The 18,055-nt window shown below is 46.4% G+C and overlaps 1 protein-coding gene across 5 annotated transcripts in view; it reads right to left on the reverse strand.

Annotated features, from left to right (window-relative positions):
- LOC309795438 (F-box only protein 17) overlaps nucleotides 1-18,055 on the reverse strand; it is a 28,504-nt gene that overhangs the window by 5,923 nt on the left and 4,526 nt on the right. For 4 of the 5 annotated variants that reach the window (XM_082607783.1, XM_082607782.1, XM_082607784.1 and 1 more), the window contains exons 2-4: nucleotides 1,888-2,253; nucleotides 1,072-1,183; nucleotides 71-100 (exon numbers count right to left, since the gene is read on the reverse strand). In XM_082607783.1, the coding sequence (XP_082463909.1) occupies nucleotides 71-100; nucleotides 1,072-1,183; nucleotides 1,888-2,236 (491 nt within the window). In that variant the 5' untranslated portion in view covers nucleotides 2,237-2,253. The remainder of the gene's footprint in view (nucleotides 1-70; nucleotides 101-1,071; nucleotides 1,184-1,887; nucleotides 2,254-18,055) is intronic. The other variant, XM_082607785.1, reaches the window with a different exon arrangement.

Genomic DNA, 18,055 nt, shown 5'->3' on the forward strand with positions numbered 1-18,055 from the left:
CTTTAGTAGATGGTGTTGGGAAAACTGGCTCAATATAAGGAGGGGGAAAAAAAGAAAACTGGATCCTTACCGAACATCACATTCAAGGTGGATTAAAGATCTAAATGTAAAAGATAAAACTATGAGGTTACTAGAGAGTATAAGAGAACACTGTTAGGATCTAAGGGTAGGGAAGGATTTTTTAAACAAAATTTCAAAAAACAAATTCTAAAGCAAAAAGATGAATTTGATCATATGTAAATAACACCATGGACATAGTTAATGCAGATGGTAGAGTGGGGGATTTCTATAATGTCCAGGATGGACAAGGGACTGACAGCTAGAATATACAAGAAATACTTGTATATCAACGAGAATAAGATATCAACCTTAATAGAAAATATGAACAGGCAATTTACAAAAGAGGGAATCCAAAAAGCTAACAAGCACATGAAGAGATGTTTAATTATTAGTAAACTGAAACATGCAAATTAACAATGAGATATCCCGTCACCCCTAATATACTGGTAACTACTAGAAAGCTAGATGCCACGAGAATGGTTGACTGTGGGGTAGGGCACAAGGAAAATGGGTATGGGGTATGAGGATAAAGAGAATCAGCCAATCAAACTGTTTTTATGTCTTCACAGCATTTATCACCATCAGAAGCTCTGAAGTCAGACTACCTGGGTTCGAATCCCAGCTCCACCATTTATAATAATGGTATTTGTGTCATAGGGTTGTTGCCAGGATTAAAAAATTTACATGTAAAGCATCTGGCATAGAGTAAGCCCTCTAAATGTTTATTATGTTGTTGTTTTTATTTTACTGTTTATGCGTTTAATGGCTTCCCCAACCATACATCTAAAATGCAAATGAAAAAAGAGCAGGTTCCTGATCTTTCTGAATTTTCCTTTTGTCTCTGACATGTAAAACAGTGCCTGGTACCTGGTAGGCCCTCAACAAATATTAGCTGGTTGACTGACTGAATAAATGAATGTGGGAAGGAGAGGCTGAAAGTGGGTGAGGGTGAGGATGAGGACGGTAGGGTAGGGTCCCCCTCCCTCGTACCAGGGATCAAGGGCCACTCACTCGAAAGAAGTCACGAAGCAGGTCTGGGAAGGAGCGCCCGGCACCAGTATTAGGTTCTTTTCCACAGCCCAGCCATTCCCGCCATGCTCCACCTCCCAGCCTCTGAAGCCCTCTGTAGGATATAAAAGGGTTGAACACCAGGGATTCGCCCGCCAGCTCGCCCCGCAGAGAGCCCGCCACTACCTAGCTTGCTCCGCCCACCAGCTCCTCCCTCCCAGCGGGCTGTATTCGTGGTCCCACCCCACAATGGCGTCACTCAGCCCTGCCCACCCACTCAGCTTCTCCCCAGCCTCTCTCGGCCCCTCCCCTGTTCTGCCTCCCTTCACTCTCAAACTACTGGGCTTCAATTCTGGCCCCGCCCCGGGCTCCTTACACCACCGCCTCCGGAACCCTCCTACCTTGGCCCCGCCCACTCAGTTCCCCTCCCCGCAGCCTCTCAATACGACCTTATATTTCTATGCAAGCTCCGCCCCTGCCAGCACCCAATCGGCTTCTCCCCAGGCCTCCCCTGGCTCCTCCTCCTTTAACCGCGCCCACCTAATCTACAGTTCAAGCATAGCTTCCCGGCCCAGTCCTCTGGATCCTTCTGCTCTGTCTCGCCCAGCCATCTTGGCTTGCTATACGGCCCACAGCCCCTGGCTCCTCCCACCCAGTTTCCCAAGAGCCTCGACCACGTCCCCTGGCTCCCGGCCCCGCCCCTGTCTGCTTCACCCTGGCCACGCCCACTCACTCCACCTCGCCTGGGCCCCCAGGCCACACACCCTTTTGGTCTCTTTTTACCCGCCCCTGCTGCTAGCCCCTGCCCACGGCACCCACGCTCTCCGCAGGAGTTGAAGATGAGGTTGCGGCCGAGGGGCGCTCTCAGGCAGTAGCGCGCCAGGGCGCAGAGCGGGAACTCCTCCTCGTCCTCGCTGTTGGGCGGGCAGCGCTGGGCCACCGCATAGAGTGCGCGGCCCTCCGCGCTGCGGTCGCGGGCCAGCTGCAGCAGCCACACGGTGGGCCCGTCCACCACGTCGCGCCAGGCGCGGCACACTGGGCGGCAGCGCGTCACTAACGCGCGCGGTGGCACGTGGCTCAGCACCTGCACTAGCAGCTCCGGCGGCAGCGCGTCCAAGGCTATGGGCGGGTCCGCGGGCAGCCGCCGCCGCGAAAGCCGGGCGCCCATCTCCGGCCGCCAGAGTCCTGCAGGTCGAGAGGGGTCGGCGGGTCAGGGCAGCCCGGGCCTCCCTCCACCTCTCCTTCCAGGACGCAAGTCCCCTGCGACTTGACCGTGACCTCACCAGGTACACGGGCGACCGGGGGACTGCCATAACCAAGAAAATCTAGCATCTATTTCCTGCCACTTGGCTCTGGACGGGGACCGGTTTCTCCCCACCTTTCCCCCTCAAGCAGCAACCCCCTGGCCTGATCACGACCCCACCAGGACTGCTAACCACGACTTATGTCTCTGGCCAGTGCACTTGTGTCTGGCTAAGCACTTTACATATGACCATATGCACACTGAAGACCCATGAGAAAAATCCACCGAGGAGGAAACCATTTCCACCCCATCCCCCAACCTGTCCCAACCCTCGGGCCTTTGGAATCCAGGACCTGTTCTTCAGCAAAATGTATTTCCTCAGTCTCTTCGCTGAAGATTGTCACATTCTTGCTCTAAGCAGAACCCAGCTGTTCTGTGGGCCTTCCAAGTGGGTAAATCTCCTGGCTCCCTGGTGCTGTTTCCAGAGATCCTCCCTCCATCCTCCCCCAAACGCCGCAGCTATGAATCTCATCATCAGGGTAGATCGTTTGTCACCTTGTCATCATCATCTGCTGACCCAGATGACTACCCCTCACTTCTCCATGATTTTAGCTCCAGGCTCACAGCCACTCAAGCTGCTCTTATCAACATTCTTGGTGATTTCCATATCCAGGATGAGGATCCTTCCTTCTGCCACCAGGCCTCTCTTGTTCCCTGACCAGCTGTTCTTCTAGCCCCTCCATCCCGTGGTCACACCTACACCTTGTCTCAGTAACCACAGCCTCTTCAGAGCCTCAGTCTCAGGCTTCTCACTCTCCACACATCACCTCCTCTCTTTCCAGCTCTCTCCCTCCAGTGCCCTAGACCTACCCCCCCACACACAGTCCTTCCAACCCACTATGATCTCCCATCCTTTGTCCCTACCTCTTTTTCACCGCCCCACACCCCCTCAAGTCCTCAGTTCTTCCTTATCCAGCTTAAATTCCTTGGTTAATCATTTAAAACATTCTTTGCATACACCCTTGCCTCCTCTGGCTTCCTCCTACGCGTGCCCCAGTTAAATCCAGCCCTCCACCTACCTGTGCCTGTACCCACACAGTTTAAAGCAGCTGAAGAACAACACACAACTCCACTGGCTGGTCTCACTTTAAGTTTGTGCACTTGATGCTCAAGCGTACCCACAGTGCTGCCTGGCAATCAGATTACATTTCTCTTATCCTCTTGCTCTTCCTCTCTGTGGATAACTATTTCACACCTTCTCCCCTATCCCCAACACATCACACTTCCTTCCACCTTTTCACTCTCTCTTTGCTTCTTATTTATTTATTTTGGCCGCGCCACGCAGCATGGGGGATCTTAGCTCCCCTACCAGGGATCAAACCCATGCTCCCTGCAGTGGAAGCATGGAGTCCTAGCCACTGGACCACCAGGGAATTCCCTCCTTGCTTCTTATTTTGCAGGAAAAATAAAATCGATGGGAAGTGAACGTCCATAGACCACCCCCAGCCCCGTGTACCACCTCCCTGCCCTGTGCTTTCCCACCGTGACTGCTCCCACCCCAGGTCACCGTCTCACAGTTCTCCCCTCTCTCTGCTGCACCTTTAGCTTCCCCCTCTGCACTGGATCATTCCCGTCAGCTCACACAGAGTCATCTCTCATTTGAAAACAAATTAAACTCCTCTTGACTCCACCTCCCCTTCCAGCTCTGACCCCATTTCTTTGCCCCTCTTTATAGTAAATCTTCTCCAAAAAGTTGTCACACTCACTGCCTCCATATTTTCTACTGATATTCTCTCTCAGACCTTCTCTAATCAGACTTTGCCCTCCTTCTCTACCCTGAAATGTCAAGGTCACCAATGACCCCCGCCTTGGTGCTGAGCCAGTAGTCACTGTTCAATCATCACCTTGCTTGACCTGTCAGCAGCACCTGACACAGTGAGGTGACTCTCTTCTCACTTGGCTCTGAGCCAGCACATCCCTCTGGACCCCTCCCGTCTGCCTGTGGCTCCTAGTCAGTCTCCTCAGCTGTTCCTTCCTCCTCTCTCTGATTTCAGTGTCAGGGATCGGTCTTTTTTTAAAAAATAAATTTATTTATTTTTGACTGCGTTGGGTCTTCGTCGCTGCGCATGGGCTTTCTCTAGTTGCGGCAAGCGGGGGCTACTCGGCTACTCTTTGTTGGGGTGCATGGGCTTCTCATTGAGGTGGCTTCTCTCGTTGTGGAGCGCGGGCTCTAGGTGTGTGGGCTTCAGTAGCTGTGGTGCGCGGGTTTAGTTGCTCCGCAGCAGGTGGGATCTTCCCAGACTAGGGATCAGAACCCGTGTCCTCTGCATTGGCAGGCAGATTCTTAACCACTGCGCTGCCAGGGAAGTCCCAGGGATGAGTCTTTGAACCTCCTCTATTCTCCATGAGTACTCCCTTTGGGATCTCATCCACTCTCATCACCTCTCACCTGGACCATCACTGTCTCCCTGCTCCCTTCCCCAGCTGTCAGGTGTGAACACCTGAGTCAGGTCCTGTCCCTGCCCTGCTCAGAGCCCTCCTGTGGCTCCACCTCACTCAGGGGCAGGGCAAGGTCCTCAATGCATCCCACAAGCCCCACACGATCTGTACCCATCACCTCCCTGCCCTCATCTCCCCCTCACTCACTCTGCCCCAGCCACACCGGCCTCCACACCTCAGGGCCTTTGCACAGGCTGTTTCCTCCACCTGGAACCAGAGCATTTCTTTGCTCACCTCCACATTCCCTTCAATCTTTGCTCAAAAGTTAACTTCTCCATGAGACTGTCCCTGGCCACATTATTTACAATTTCAGGGCCTCATGACCATCACCTACTCCTCCTTCCCGTTTTCTTACTTTATTCTTCCCTAAAGAAACCCACTTCACAGATGAGCAAACTGAGGCATAGCAAGGTGAAACACCTTTATTTAACAAGAACTCAGTGATTAGCTCAAGACCTAGTGAGAAACGCATTTCATTTCCCCATCAGAGCAGAAGAGCTTCGTGATGAAATGCTCATGCCTGGGTCCAGCCAGCCTGGGTTTGAGTCCCAGCTAAGCCTCTTGCCTCAAGAGCAAATCACTTCAGCTTTTTATGCCTCAGTTTCCTCTTCTGAAAATGAGGATGTTAACCTTACCCACTTCATAGGGTTATTGTGAAGATGAAATGAATTAATATTTGTAAAGCGCTTAAATAATCGCTGGTGTCTCATAAATAAAAGTGGTATTGATATAATATTAGACACTAAATTATGTTAGTTGCTATTATTATTACACACCATAAAAAGATGGCGAGCAACCATTTAGCTACAATATTTTCATCTGGTGACATTTACTGAGCCCTTACTAAACCACCCGTGCTGAGCATTTAAGCTGGATCATCGCACTGAATCCCATCATCCTGTTTTAATGGCCAAAACAATCCTTGGAGGTTGCCCTGGGTTAAGAGGCTTCAATGATCTAAAGCTTGTTATATTATCTAATGCCGGTAAGAGCTCCATTCATGTCAGCTGTTACTATTTTGAAATAAATTGATTAAGGTCTTGTTAAGGATTAAGGCTCTATCAAGCCAGTGGTCCGTGGACGTGGCACAAAGCCCGATTCCCCTTCACCCCCACAACAGAGAACTGAAGTTGTGGAGACACGCTTTAGAGACTAGGGTGTGCTTTGCCCCAGGTGGTTATTAGCTGCATTAATAATTAGCTGCAATTTACAAGCGAATCCACCAGCTTGCCCGGTATGGATGTGTGCCGATCACTGGCAAACAAGGGATCCCTGGAGCTGGGGGTGGTCCCCTCACACAACGAGGGCAGCCAGACTTCACTGAGGGGCAAGGACCTTCAAGTGATGTACCTTACGAGCCCTGGGTATTCAAAATGCTTGTATGTGATGCTCTCCTGAGGACCACGAGGTGCCTTGTAGCCAACATGTCCAACACGGCTGAATGCCAACTACTGGCTGGGTCAGAATGTCATGGCACTGCCTGCTGCTAGGATGTTTGGAAGTGTGTGTGTGTGTGTGTGTGTGTGTGTGTGTGTTTGGTGGGGAGGATATTGTATTGGTTGTCACAGTGACTGGGGGATGCTACTGATATTTGGTTTCCAGGGACCTGTGATGCATGGCAGACATCTTCCCCAGATGGTTATAACAACGTATCCAAACTGATGTGCTCTTTCCCAGGAATTGACCATTCTCCATTAAGGAGTGGCATCCACAGCCCTCCCCTTGACGTGGGCAGGCCTTTGGGACTGCTTCGCCTTTCAGAGCATTGCAGAAGTGACATGGCTAAGGGATTTCAGAGGCTGGGTCAGGAAAGAGGATACAGCCTCTGCCTGACTCTCTGGGGATGCATGCATGGGGAGCCGTGAGTCCAGTGGTGTGCTCCTAAACGTTTAACAACTGGCTCTGTAGGGGAAAAAAAGAAGAGTCAGGGTGGGTAGCATGTGCTGATTTCTGTGGTGTGAATACACCTTCCATGGCTGACAGCAAGCTACCAACACGACGTTCCTGGACTTTGGACTCGGAAAGAGCTGTCCACAATGTGCTTCCAGGATCCGATGCGAGCACACCACCACCATACCACCGCCTGAGTCACCATGTAAGTCTGACTGCCCTGAAGTCGTCACACTGGAGATACACAGGGAGACAGACATGTTTGGGAGCCCCAGCTGTTTGGGTCTGCCCATCCAAGGTGCTACAGAGAGGAGTGAATGAGCCCTCAGGTGACCCAGTCCCAACCACTGCCTGATGGCACCTGCACAAGAGCCCCTGAGAACTGCTTAGCTGAGCCCAGTCAATCCCCAGAGCCATCAAAATAATAAAGGAATGGTTATTGTTTTAAGTCATTGCATCTTGAGTGGTCTGTTATGCAGCACTTGCTAAATGTAACGATGCTCAGTGACCTGTATTTCAGGGGACAGGTACCACTCACAAAGGGTGGCCAAGAGAATTCCAGTCAGCATTAAAAGTTCCATCTGGAATGGATAAAGAAGATGTGGTCCATATATACCATGGAATACTACTCAGCCATAAAAAAGAATGAAATAATGTCATTTGCAGCAACCTGGACGGACCTGGAGCTTATCATACGAAGTGAAGCAAATCAGAAAAAGACAAATACCATATGATATCATTTATATGTGGAACTAAAATATGACACAAATGAACTTATCTGTGAAACAGAAACAGACTCACAGACATAGAGAACAGACTTGTGGTTGGTTGCCAAGAGGGAGGGGGGTGGGGGAGGGATGAACTGAGAGTTTGGGATTAGCAGATGCAAACTATTATAAATATTATAGAATGAATAAACCACAAGGTCCTACTGTATAGCACAGGGAACTATATTCAATATCCTGTGATAAACCATAATGGAAAAGAATATAAAAATGAATGTATATGTATATATGTATAACTGAGTCATTTTGCTGTACAGCAGAGATTAACACAACATTGTAAATCAACTCTACTTCAATAAGTTAAAAAAAAAGTTCCATCTGGGCAGAGGAACTTTGCCTTTAGAAACATTTAGAAAGGTTTTTTTTTTCTTTCTTCTTGTTTCTTGATCTGAGGGCTGGTTACATGTGCCTTCGTTTGTAAAAATTCATCAGGCCGTACAGTTTGTGTACTTTCTAGAAAAGGTTTACTAGAAATGATAACAATAAAAACAGAGATGTAGTCCATGGAAAGGAACCAAAAGATGTCCAAAAAGCTCTCCCTGCTGTAATCAAACAAAAGATAGGATTATTATTTTTACTATTATTTTAAAATATGGAACGCTTCAAAGATTTGCTTGTCATCCTTGTGCAGAGGCCAGGCTAATCTTCTCTCTATCGTTCCAATTTTAGTATATGTGCTGCCAAAGTGAGCACGATAGGATTATTTTTAAATTAAGGACCCCATGAGAGTATTAAGAGGTAGCTTCTCTCTCTCCTCAGTGGTTCCTCCAATCAAGTAGGGCCTTTTTATAGTGATGGAAAATTTTGCACAAAAATACCTCCATGACTCAGTGGTGATACCATTGCCATGGTTTGGTGGCATATACTTATAATAACCATTATTTTATGATTATTTTTTATGGCTCTGGGGACTGACTGGGCTCAGCCAAGCAGTTCTCAGCGGCTCTCATGCAGTGGTCTTCAGGCAGGGGCTGGTGCTGGGTCACCTGAAGGCTCATCACTCCTCTGTCGAGCACCGGAGGTGGGGACTCAAACAGCTGGGGGCTCCCCAGCATTTCTCCATCTCCACGTGGTCTCCTGCTAGTGCATACTTTTCCCTGAGTAGCCACTCTTTTTTTTTTTTAATGCTTTTTGCCACATAAAAGTAAACACTTTATTTTCTTTGTTGTGCAAATCACAATGATGGAATTGTCCTTCTCTCTCTCTCTCCTTTTTTTTTGGCCGTGCGGTGTAGCATGTGGGATCTTAGTTCCCCTACCAGGGATGAAACCCTGGTACATTTTGGTACTTGAAATATCATGTCGTTAACTTTTGTTTTATGAATTTGGAAGACTGAACAGTTACTGTGAATAGTAATATTTCAGTATCGGTCTAAAAAAATACATGGGTATTGTCCTTGTCTCCCTTTCTTAGGAGTCAGTGTTTATTCACTGTACAATTATTTCAGCTTTGGGAATTTCCTGGCGGTCCAGTGTTAGGACTCGGAGCTCTCACTGCCGAGGGCTTGGGTTCCATTCCTGATCAGGGAACTAAGATCCCACAAGCTGTGCAGTGTGGCAAAAAAACAAACAAACAAAAAACAAAACAAAACAAAACAGCTTTTCTGTATGCTTGAATTAGCTTTTCTGTATCGTTGAATTTTTTCAAAATACAATCATGGGGGTAGAAAAGACCCAACTGTCAAAGATTCAGTGTCCGGGCTTCCCTGGTGGCACAGTGGTTAAGAATCTGCCTGTCAGCATAGGGAACACAGGTTCAAGCCCTGGTCCAGGAAGATTCCACATGCCTCGGATACCACAACTACTGAGGCTGCGCTCTAGAGCCCATGAGCCACAACTACCGAGCCCGCGTGCCACAACTACTGAAGCCCGCGTGCCTAGAGGCCATGCTCTGCAACAAGAGAAGCCACTGCAATGAGAAGCCCGCGCACCGCAACGAAGAGTAGCCCCCGCTCGCCGCAACTAGAGAAAGCCCACGTGCAGCAGTGAGGACCCAACGCAGCCAAAAATAAATAAGTTAAAAAAAAAAAAGATTCAGTGTCTGTAAAGCCTATTAGGACCCTCTGCCGAGGGCAGGGAGCAACTGAAGGTTTCCAGGATCCTGGGCTGCTGCTCCCAGCAGGATAGCTGATGGTCAGGAGCTCCCACTATGGAGGCAGACGATCAACGTTCAAATCCTGGTTCTGCCTCTTCTTGGGCAGGCCATCACTTAGGCGTGTTGCTGGCCTCTGAGCCTCAGTTTTCTTGTCTGTAACATGGGGATAACTATTGTTCTACCTCAAAGGATGGATGTGAGCAGTGAAGGACAAATATCCCTAAGCCATGCCTGGGACTCAAGGAATAAGACTCAATGGTCATAAAAGAGCTGTAGGCTTTCGCTCTTTGGATGAGGATTTGATAATCTGAAAGAATTAGGAACCTAGTGAGATGCCCTCTGTGGATCCCCCTTGGGGAGAAGGGAAATGGGAGAGGGGGGTGGGCACACATCTACCTCATCACCCTTTCAAACTCTGCCAACTACCCAGGGCACCCATGTTGAACTTGAACTCCTCAGGGAGAATGTGTGAGCAAACCACCAAGCCAAAGCCAGAAACTACTTCCAATAACACCCCATGGAGAGATATGCACCTGCATAAGCTGGGGAATCTTGGTGGTGGGATTTGCGGTGCATTTCTGCTGTGTGTGTTCATGTACATGTTCCATTTATATTTGCACACAGGGAGCCCTGTTTCCCAGAATGGGTACCTTTTTAAAAAAAATTACCTTCATGGATGTATAAATTACATCCAGTAAGATGCACACACTTCAAGTGTACAATTTGTGTTCTAACAACTGTGTACAACTGTACAACCATGCCCACAGCCAAGATGTGGGACATTTCTTTCACTCTAAAAGGTTTATCCCTTCCCAGTTAAGCCCCACCCCCATCCCTGCCACTAATCTGCTTTCTGTCATTATAAATTCGAGTTTTCTCTTCTAGAATTTCATATAAATGGAATCATATGGTGTGCCAGTTATTAATTTACTTCCTCACAGCTCCAAGTTGAGAAATTGGAATCTGGGCGTGTAAATCTTTTCCCTTTGCCGGCTGACATGTTAAGTTTTTCCAGTAGAGGGAGCCAGAGAGGCATTACAGGAGGAAGTGCTGTGTTAGTTTCTGCTGCACAGCAAAGTGAATCAAACATATGCATACATTTATCTCCATATCCCCTCCCTCTTGAGCCTCCCTCCCACCCTCCCTATCCCACCGCTCTAGCCGGTCGCAAAGCACCAAACTGATCTCCCTGTGCTATGCGGCTGCTTCCCGCTAGCTATCTATTTTACATTGGTAGTGTATATATGTCCATGCCACTCTCTCACTTAGCCCCAGCTTCCCCCTCCCCCCACCCCGTGTCCTCAAGTCCATTCTCTATGTCTGCGTATTTATTCCTGCCCTGCCACTAGGTTCATTAGTACCATTTTTTTTTTTTTTAAGATTCCATATACATGTGTTATTTGCAGTGAGGTGGATGGACCTAGAGTCTGTCATACAGAGGAAGGGGTTTTGCTTCCCACTTCCAGACTGCCGGGATAGGCAGCTTCTCCTGCCCCATTCCCAAGCATACATGCATGCTTCTCCGGTGTCTGGCAGTCAGCAGCATCCCTCAGCCAGCACCCTCCCCTGGCACCCACCTCAGCTGGTTTCTAGCTGAGTGCGGCTAGTGAGATACTTCCTTGGGAACTGCTTTCCCTAGCATCCTAGAGGACTGACTTCTGGCAAGTTCCAGAGGGTGGATTTCCAGTAAGTTCTACAGGTGCAGCACCAAAGGGATTCTTTTGCCCTTTAGTGAGCCATCTCCAAGTGTTCTCCAAAAACAGCAGGGATTCTGGGGCTGCCACGGACAGCCTGGGACTGGCATCTTTCTCAAGCTCTCTGTCTTAGATCTTAGGGGTAGTGGCTGCTCCTTGTATTTGCTACTTCTATATTCTTTAGCATTCTCTTATTTCTTAGCAGCTAATCCCTCTAACTCGAATCCTCTGCTATAATTAATAATTCTGTATATTAAACATTCTCCCTTCAAATTCCTGTGTGGTTCCAGTCTCCTGATTGGACCCTGACTGATAACTATAGAATGTGTCCCTGTGTCTCCTTTCCTTGAGCATAACATTCTGTGATTCAGACACATCGCTGCATGTATCAATCAGGAGTTCACTCCTTTTTATCGCGGAGTAGTATTCCATTGAACAGATTAAACCACGATCTGTTTACCCACCCAGCATGATGGACATTTGGGTTGTTTCTAGCTTGAGGCTATTATGAATAAAGCTTCTATGAACATTCACATACAAGTGTTTGTGTGGACATATGTTTTCATTTCTCATGAGTAACTATGTAGAAGTGGAATTCTTGGATCATGTGGTAAGTGTGTATTTCACTTTACAAGAACACGCCCGGTCGTTTTTTCAACATGATTGTACCATTTGCGATCCCATCAACCATGTATGAGAGTTGCGGTTGTCAGCACGTTGTATTGTGAACCTTTTCAATTTTAGACAGAATGGCTTCCTTTTCATGCCCCAGGGAGATTTTCCTCTACCTGACATCCTCCTTTATTAATTTTTTTTTTTTTGGCCACACCTTGCGGCTTGTGGGATCTTAGTTCCCCAATGAAGGACTGAACCCGCGCCCTCAGGAGTGGAAGTGCGCAGTCCTAACCCCTGGACTGCCAGGGAATTCTCTCCCTTATTAATTTTAACTCTTTACTCTGAACTGTGGTGCCAGTGTTGTTTCTAACCTGTGACAAATGGTTACAGAAAAATCATCACTAAAACAAGATTGAAAATTCTTTGCTTTTTGGAATTATTTGCATGTACAAAGATTTGGTGTTTCTTCTCGTTCAAGAAGGCAGACTGAGCTATTGATAATCAGAGCCTCTACTGCCTGTAAGAGTTTTTAGGTAGATTTTTAAACAACGGTACCCTTTCTGGGTGAATGCAAGCCTGGGGTAGCAGAGCCTGGTGATCAGAGCAAGGGCTGGATTCAAGCCCCCGGCTGGCCTCATAATAATAATAGCTGGTTCTGTGCTAGATGCTCTCAAAACAGAATCCCAGGAATCCCAAGTTCAAGTGCCTACAAGAGACAGGCGGTATCCAAAGTGAGACCAACTGGGTGGAAGCAAACCGGAGAGAGCCCAGCCTGGAGGCTGTGCCAGTGCTCACTCTGGCTGATTTACTGCCCAGTAGGAAGGTGGGCCCAGTTTGGCTACATTTTCCAGGTTGTCAAGTAATTGGAAATCCCTGTTTTTATGTGAAATCACCCAATTTTTAAATATTAGCAGTGCATTTAAACAAAAAATAAATAAATAAAGGACAGTGTGGGCCAGGTGAGACAGATCTGCAGACCCAGGAACTGATTGGGGGTAGCCTTTTGTGGCTTCTGTATTATCCCAGTTGATCTTTACACCATGAGTAAACTGAGGCCCAGAGAGGTGAAATGATGCACAAAAGGTCACACAGCAGTCAGAAGTGGAGTGGCGATGGGACTCTGGGCAGTCTGGTCTCCCTCTCAAAGGGCATCCTCCCTATGTACAGCAAAGAAATTAAAAAGCAAAGTGAACAGGAGGGAGATCATCACCAAGAAAGAAATGTTGATAAATTTCTGCAAGACAAAAAGCAGAAAGAAGTGTAGGGGCTAGGACAGATCTCAAGGTGGGGACAGTGGAGCCTCAAGGACCCCCAGAGGCTCTGGACCCAGAGTTGAGGATCCAGAGGGGCCCAGGCTGTGGTAGAAGTGCAGGTCAGGAGTCAAGAGGGCAGGGGGAGGACAGTGGTTAGTCCATCTTGGAAAAACTGTGCCTATTGGCTCCCTGTTCCCTCACCTTCCTCCCCCATGCTTTGCCACACAGATCTCAAGCTGCCCAACATTCGCATACAGGAAAAACAAAACAATACTGGATGACCGTTCTTTGAAAAAATTGCATGAAGCTTCCAGGAAGTGCCCAGGCTGCTGGTGTTCCTGAGGATAGCCTTCCCAACTCTGGCATCTGGGAGTGAGCTCCCAGCAGCCTGGTTTCCCCCAAGTTATCACTGACATGTGCTGCCTCCAAACACAGGGTTCTCAGTCATACCTTCAGCTGGACAAAGAGGCCAGTGGGAAAGCAGGACCATATTTACGAAATCCCCAAATTTCATACCAGTTACTTAAATAAGTCACCCAGCCCCTTGTTCCTTTGAAAATGTGATTGGACAAGCAGGGATCACCAGATGCTTAAAGAAAACCAGCAGCCTGAAAAAGAACCAGTAAGATAAACATGCAGGGCTTCCCTGGTGGCGCAGTGGTTAGGAATCCACCTGCCAATGCAGCGGGCACGGGTTGAAGCCCTGGTTCCTGAAGATCTCACATGCCGCAGAGCAACTAAGCCCGTGCGCCACAACTACTGAGCCTGCAAGCCACAACTATTGAGCCCATGTGCCACAACTACTGAAGCTGACATGCCTAGAGCCCGTGCTCCACAACAAGAGAAGCCACCGCAATGAGACGTCCATACACCGCAATGAAGGGTAGCCCCGCTCACCGCAACTAGAGAAAGCCGTGCACAGCAACAAAGACCCAATGCAGCCAAAAATAAATAAATAAATAAATAATTTTTTTTTTTTTAAAAAGATAAACATGCAGAGCAAAAGTGAACTGACCCCAGAGGTAACAGAGACAGTTCAGAGGGCCAAAAGAATGGAAAGGGAAAGAAAAACCCTAATTAGTACACTCAGGGCCGGCTTCAGGCTTCATGGGTGTGTGACCTGTGGAGTTGTACTTAGAAGGGCTCCATGCTTGTTTAATGGTCTGCTACTGCCAACATGAAATTCTTAATCATTTTTGAACAAGGGGCCCACATTTTCATTTTGTACTGGGCCCTGCAAATTATGTAGCTGGTCCTTAGTACATGTAGATTTGAGAAGAAATTCAAAGCAAAACAAGAACAGGATACTAAAAAAGGAAGAATGTCTTTAAAAAAAACAAAAAAAAAAGGAAGACTGTTGTCAAGAAGAAAAAAAGAATTCCAAGAAATAGATGGGATGAGTTAAAAACAGGAAAATCCTTCTCTCAAAAGAGAAAAAGTAAAGCTATTTTTAAAAACTGCAGGAAAAACAAAAAACTGTTTAAGAAAGTCATGGCACAAATATGATATACACTAAACCATATCCATGTTATATCCATTTGATAACGTACAAGAAAAAGGAATCCATTTGACCTGGAGGCTAGGGGCATTCTCCTTATACTAGCTCTGTTTATTGGTTTTCATGGGAAAAATATTGGTTTTGTTTTTGTTTTTTTGAGATATAATTAATATTGTGTAAATTTAAGATGTACAGCCTGTTTTGGTTTTTTTTTTTTTCTTTGTTTGGCCGCAGCACGTGGCTTGTGGGATCTTAGTTCCCTGACCAGGCATTGAAACTGTACCCCCGGCAGTGGAAGCAATGAGTCCTAACCACTGGACAGCCAGGGAATTCTCCAGCCTATTGATTTGATACATTTATATATTGCAATATGATTACCACTGTAGCATTAGCAACGCCTTTATCACTTCACATAATTATTTCCTTTTTTGGTGAGAACATTTAAGATCTGGTCTCTTAACATAAAGATTGTCTTTTCAAAAAAAGACAATCTTTTGGATTGTGCTAGGAAATCTACATGCAAAAAGATGAATTTAGGCCTTTACCTCACACCATACACAAACATCAACTCAAAATGAATCAGAGACCTAAATGTAAGAGTTAAAACTATAACATTTTTAGAAGAAAACAGGAGAAAAATCTCATGATCTTGGGTTAGGCAAAGATTTCTTAGATACAATACAAAAAGTATGATTCATAAAAGAAAAAATGGATTAATTAAACGCCATCAAAATTTTAAACTTTTGTACTTCAAAAGACACCATTAAGAAAATGAAAAGACAAGCTATAGATTAACAGAAAATATTTGCATACCATATCTTTGATAAAGGACTTGTATCTAGAATATATAAAGAACACTTAAAATTCAATAATAAGACAATCCAGTTTAAAAATTGATGAAAGATTTGAATAGACATTTCACTGAAGAAGAAATACAAATGACTAATAAGCATATGAAAAGATGCTCAACATCATTAGTCATTAAGGAAATGCAATTTGAAATCACAATGTGATGCCACTTCATGCCCACTAGAATGGCTATTGTCCAAAAGATTGGCAAGGGCAGGGAGAAACTGGAACCCTCACACACTGCTGGTGGGAATATAAAATGGTACAGCCTCTTTGGAAAACAGTTTCTCTAAAAGTCGAACATTAAAAAAAAAAAAAAAGTTAAACATAAACTTACCATGAAACCCAGCAATTCTACTATTAGGCTATCTACCCAAGAGAAATGAAAACATACGTCCACGCAAAGATTTGACTGCAAAAGTGCATAGCAGCCTTATATCTTTGGAAACGATCCAAATGTCCATCAACTGGTGAATGGATAAACAAAATGTGGTATAGTCATACAGTGGAATACTGTTCAACAATAAAAGGAATAAAGTACTGGTACATGCTACAATATGAGAATGAACCCCCAAACAGTATGCTAAGTGAAAGCGCCAGACACAAAAGACCACATATTGTATGATGGATTCATATGAAATGTTCGGAAAAGACATACAGAAAGATTAGTAGTTGCCTGGGACTGGACATGGGAACAGGAAGTGATCACAGATAGGCACAAGGGATATTTTGGAGGTGATAGAAATGCTCTAAAACTGTGGTGATGGCTGCAAAACTCTGTAAATTCACTAAATCACTGAATTGTACAATTAAAAGGGCTGAATTTTATGGTATGTAAATTGCACTTTAATAAAGCTGTCAAAAAAAAAAAAAAACCCAAACCCGGCAAACTTTACAGTTAAAGCATGTAAGACTTAAATAGTGTAACAGAACAGACTGTAGAAGTAATCAACCTTGACAGTGTGAAAGCAAGTGTACAACTGACAAAAGATGGGAAAGGAAAAGGTGGGAGGAGGGGAAGCCAAGACGCTTCTCTCACTCACTTAGTATCATGGGAATCAAAAGTTGTCAGAGGGCCTCCCTGGTGGCGCAGTGGTTGGGAGTCCGACTGCCGATGCAGGGGATACGGGTTCGTGCCCCGGTCTGGGAGGATCCCATATGCCGCGGAGCGGCTGGGCCCGTGAGCCATGGCCGCTGGGCCTGCGCATCCGGAGCCTGTGCTCCGCAACGGGGGAGGCCACAACAGTGAGAGGCCCGCATACCGCAAAAAAAAAAAAAAAAAAAAAAAAAAAAAAAAAAAAAAGTTGTCAGAATAAGAAATACAAGTGAAGCATAAAATTTAAAGTTACAAAGGTAAATAAGAAATGATCTTCTAAAAAGTACAATTATTAAAAATTAGTGGAGCGAATACACAGTGAGCTAAACACCATCTTTCACAGCAGACAGTAATAGATGATACTGAATTTCCCTATTTCTCTGTCATTTTCACTGTCATCACCCTCTCAGTTATTCAGCTGCCTTCTGGGCCACAGCATGGGTGAAATGGGAGGCAAAGTTACTTCTGATTTTGGTATATTCTAGTTTAAATGTCATGAACATCATGCGTATTAAAATCAACCAACCAACCAGCCAACTAGTGCAATGTCACCATAATTTACTTAAAATGTCACCATTGAGAAGTGTCACCAGTGAGAACTCCCATACACACCTGACGAGAGTAAAAATTGGTGGAACCACTTTGGAAACTAGTTGGGCATTTTAAAAATTATTTATTTATTTATTATGTGGCCACACCACAGGGCATGTGGGATCTTAGTTCCCCATCAGAGATTGAAACCGCCGCGCCTGCAGTGGAAGTGCCGAGTCTCAATCACTGGACCACCAAGGAATTCCCTAGTTGGACATTTTTTATTTATTTATTTTTGGCTGCGTTGGGTATTCGTTGCTGTGTGCGGGTTTTCTCTAGTTGCGGTGAGCGGGGGCTACCCTTTGTTGCGTTGCACCGGCTTCTCATTGTGGTGGCTTTTGTTTGTTGCGGAGCACGGGCTCTAGGCGCGTGGGCTTCAGTAGTTGCAGCACGTGGGCTCAGTCATTGTGGCGCACGGGCTTAGTTGCTCCACGGCATGTGGGATCTTCCCGGACCAGGGCTCAAACCCGTGTCCCCTGCATTGGCAGGCGGATTCTTAACCATTGCACCGCCAGGGAAGTCCCAAGGCGTTTTTTACTGAAGTTAGAAATGTGCCTTCTCCATGACCCAGCAATTCGACCCCAGAGCCAGGAAACACATACTAGGATATTCACGACAGCATTGCCCCTAACAGCTCCAGCCTGGAAATGACCCAGGTGCCCATCCGCTGTAGGGTGTATAAACAAATTAAGGCAGTCACAGAATGAGATACTAAGTAGCAATAAAAAAGAGTTAACGACAAGTAAACACAACAACACAAACGGACCTCAAAAGCATAATTTTGGGTGAACTTGCCAGACACAACAAGTCACCAGGGCAACCAGACAGCTGGGTGGCCTGGGGCAGTCCTGGCTACACCTAGGGTCCCAGGGTAATTAGG

Source organism: Mesoplodon mirus (genome assembly GCF_964341445.2).
Source record: "Mesoplodon mirus genome assembly, chromosome: 19".
Taxonomy (NCBI): domain Eukaryota; kingdom Metazoa; phylum Chordata; class Mammalia; order Artiodactyla; family Ziphiidae; genus Mesoplodon; species Mesoplodon mirus.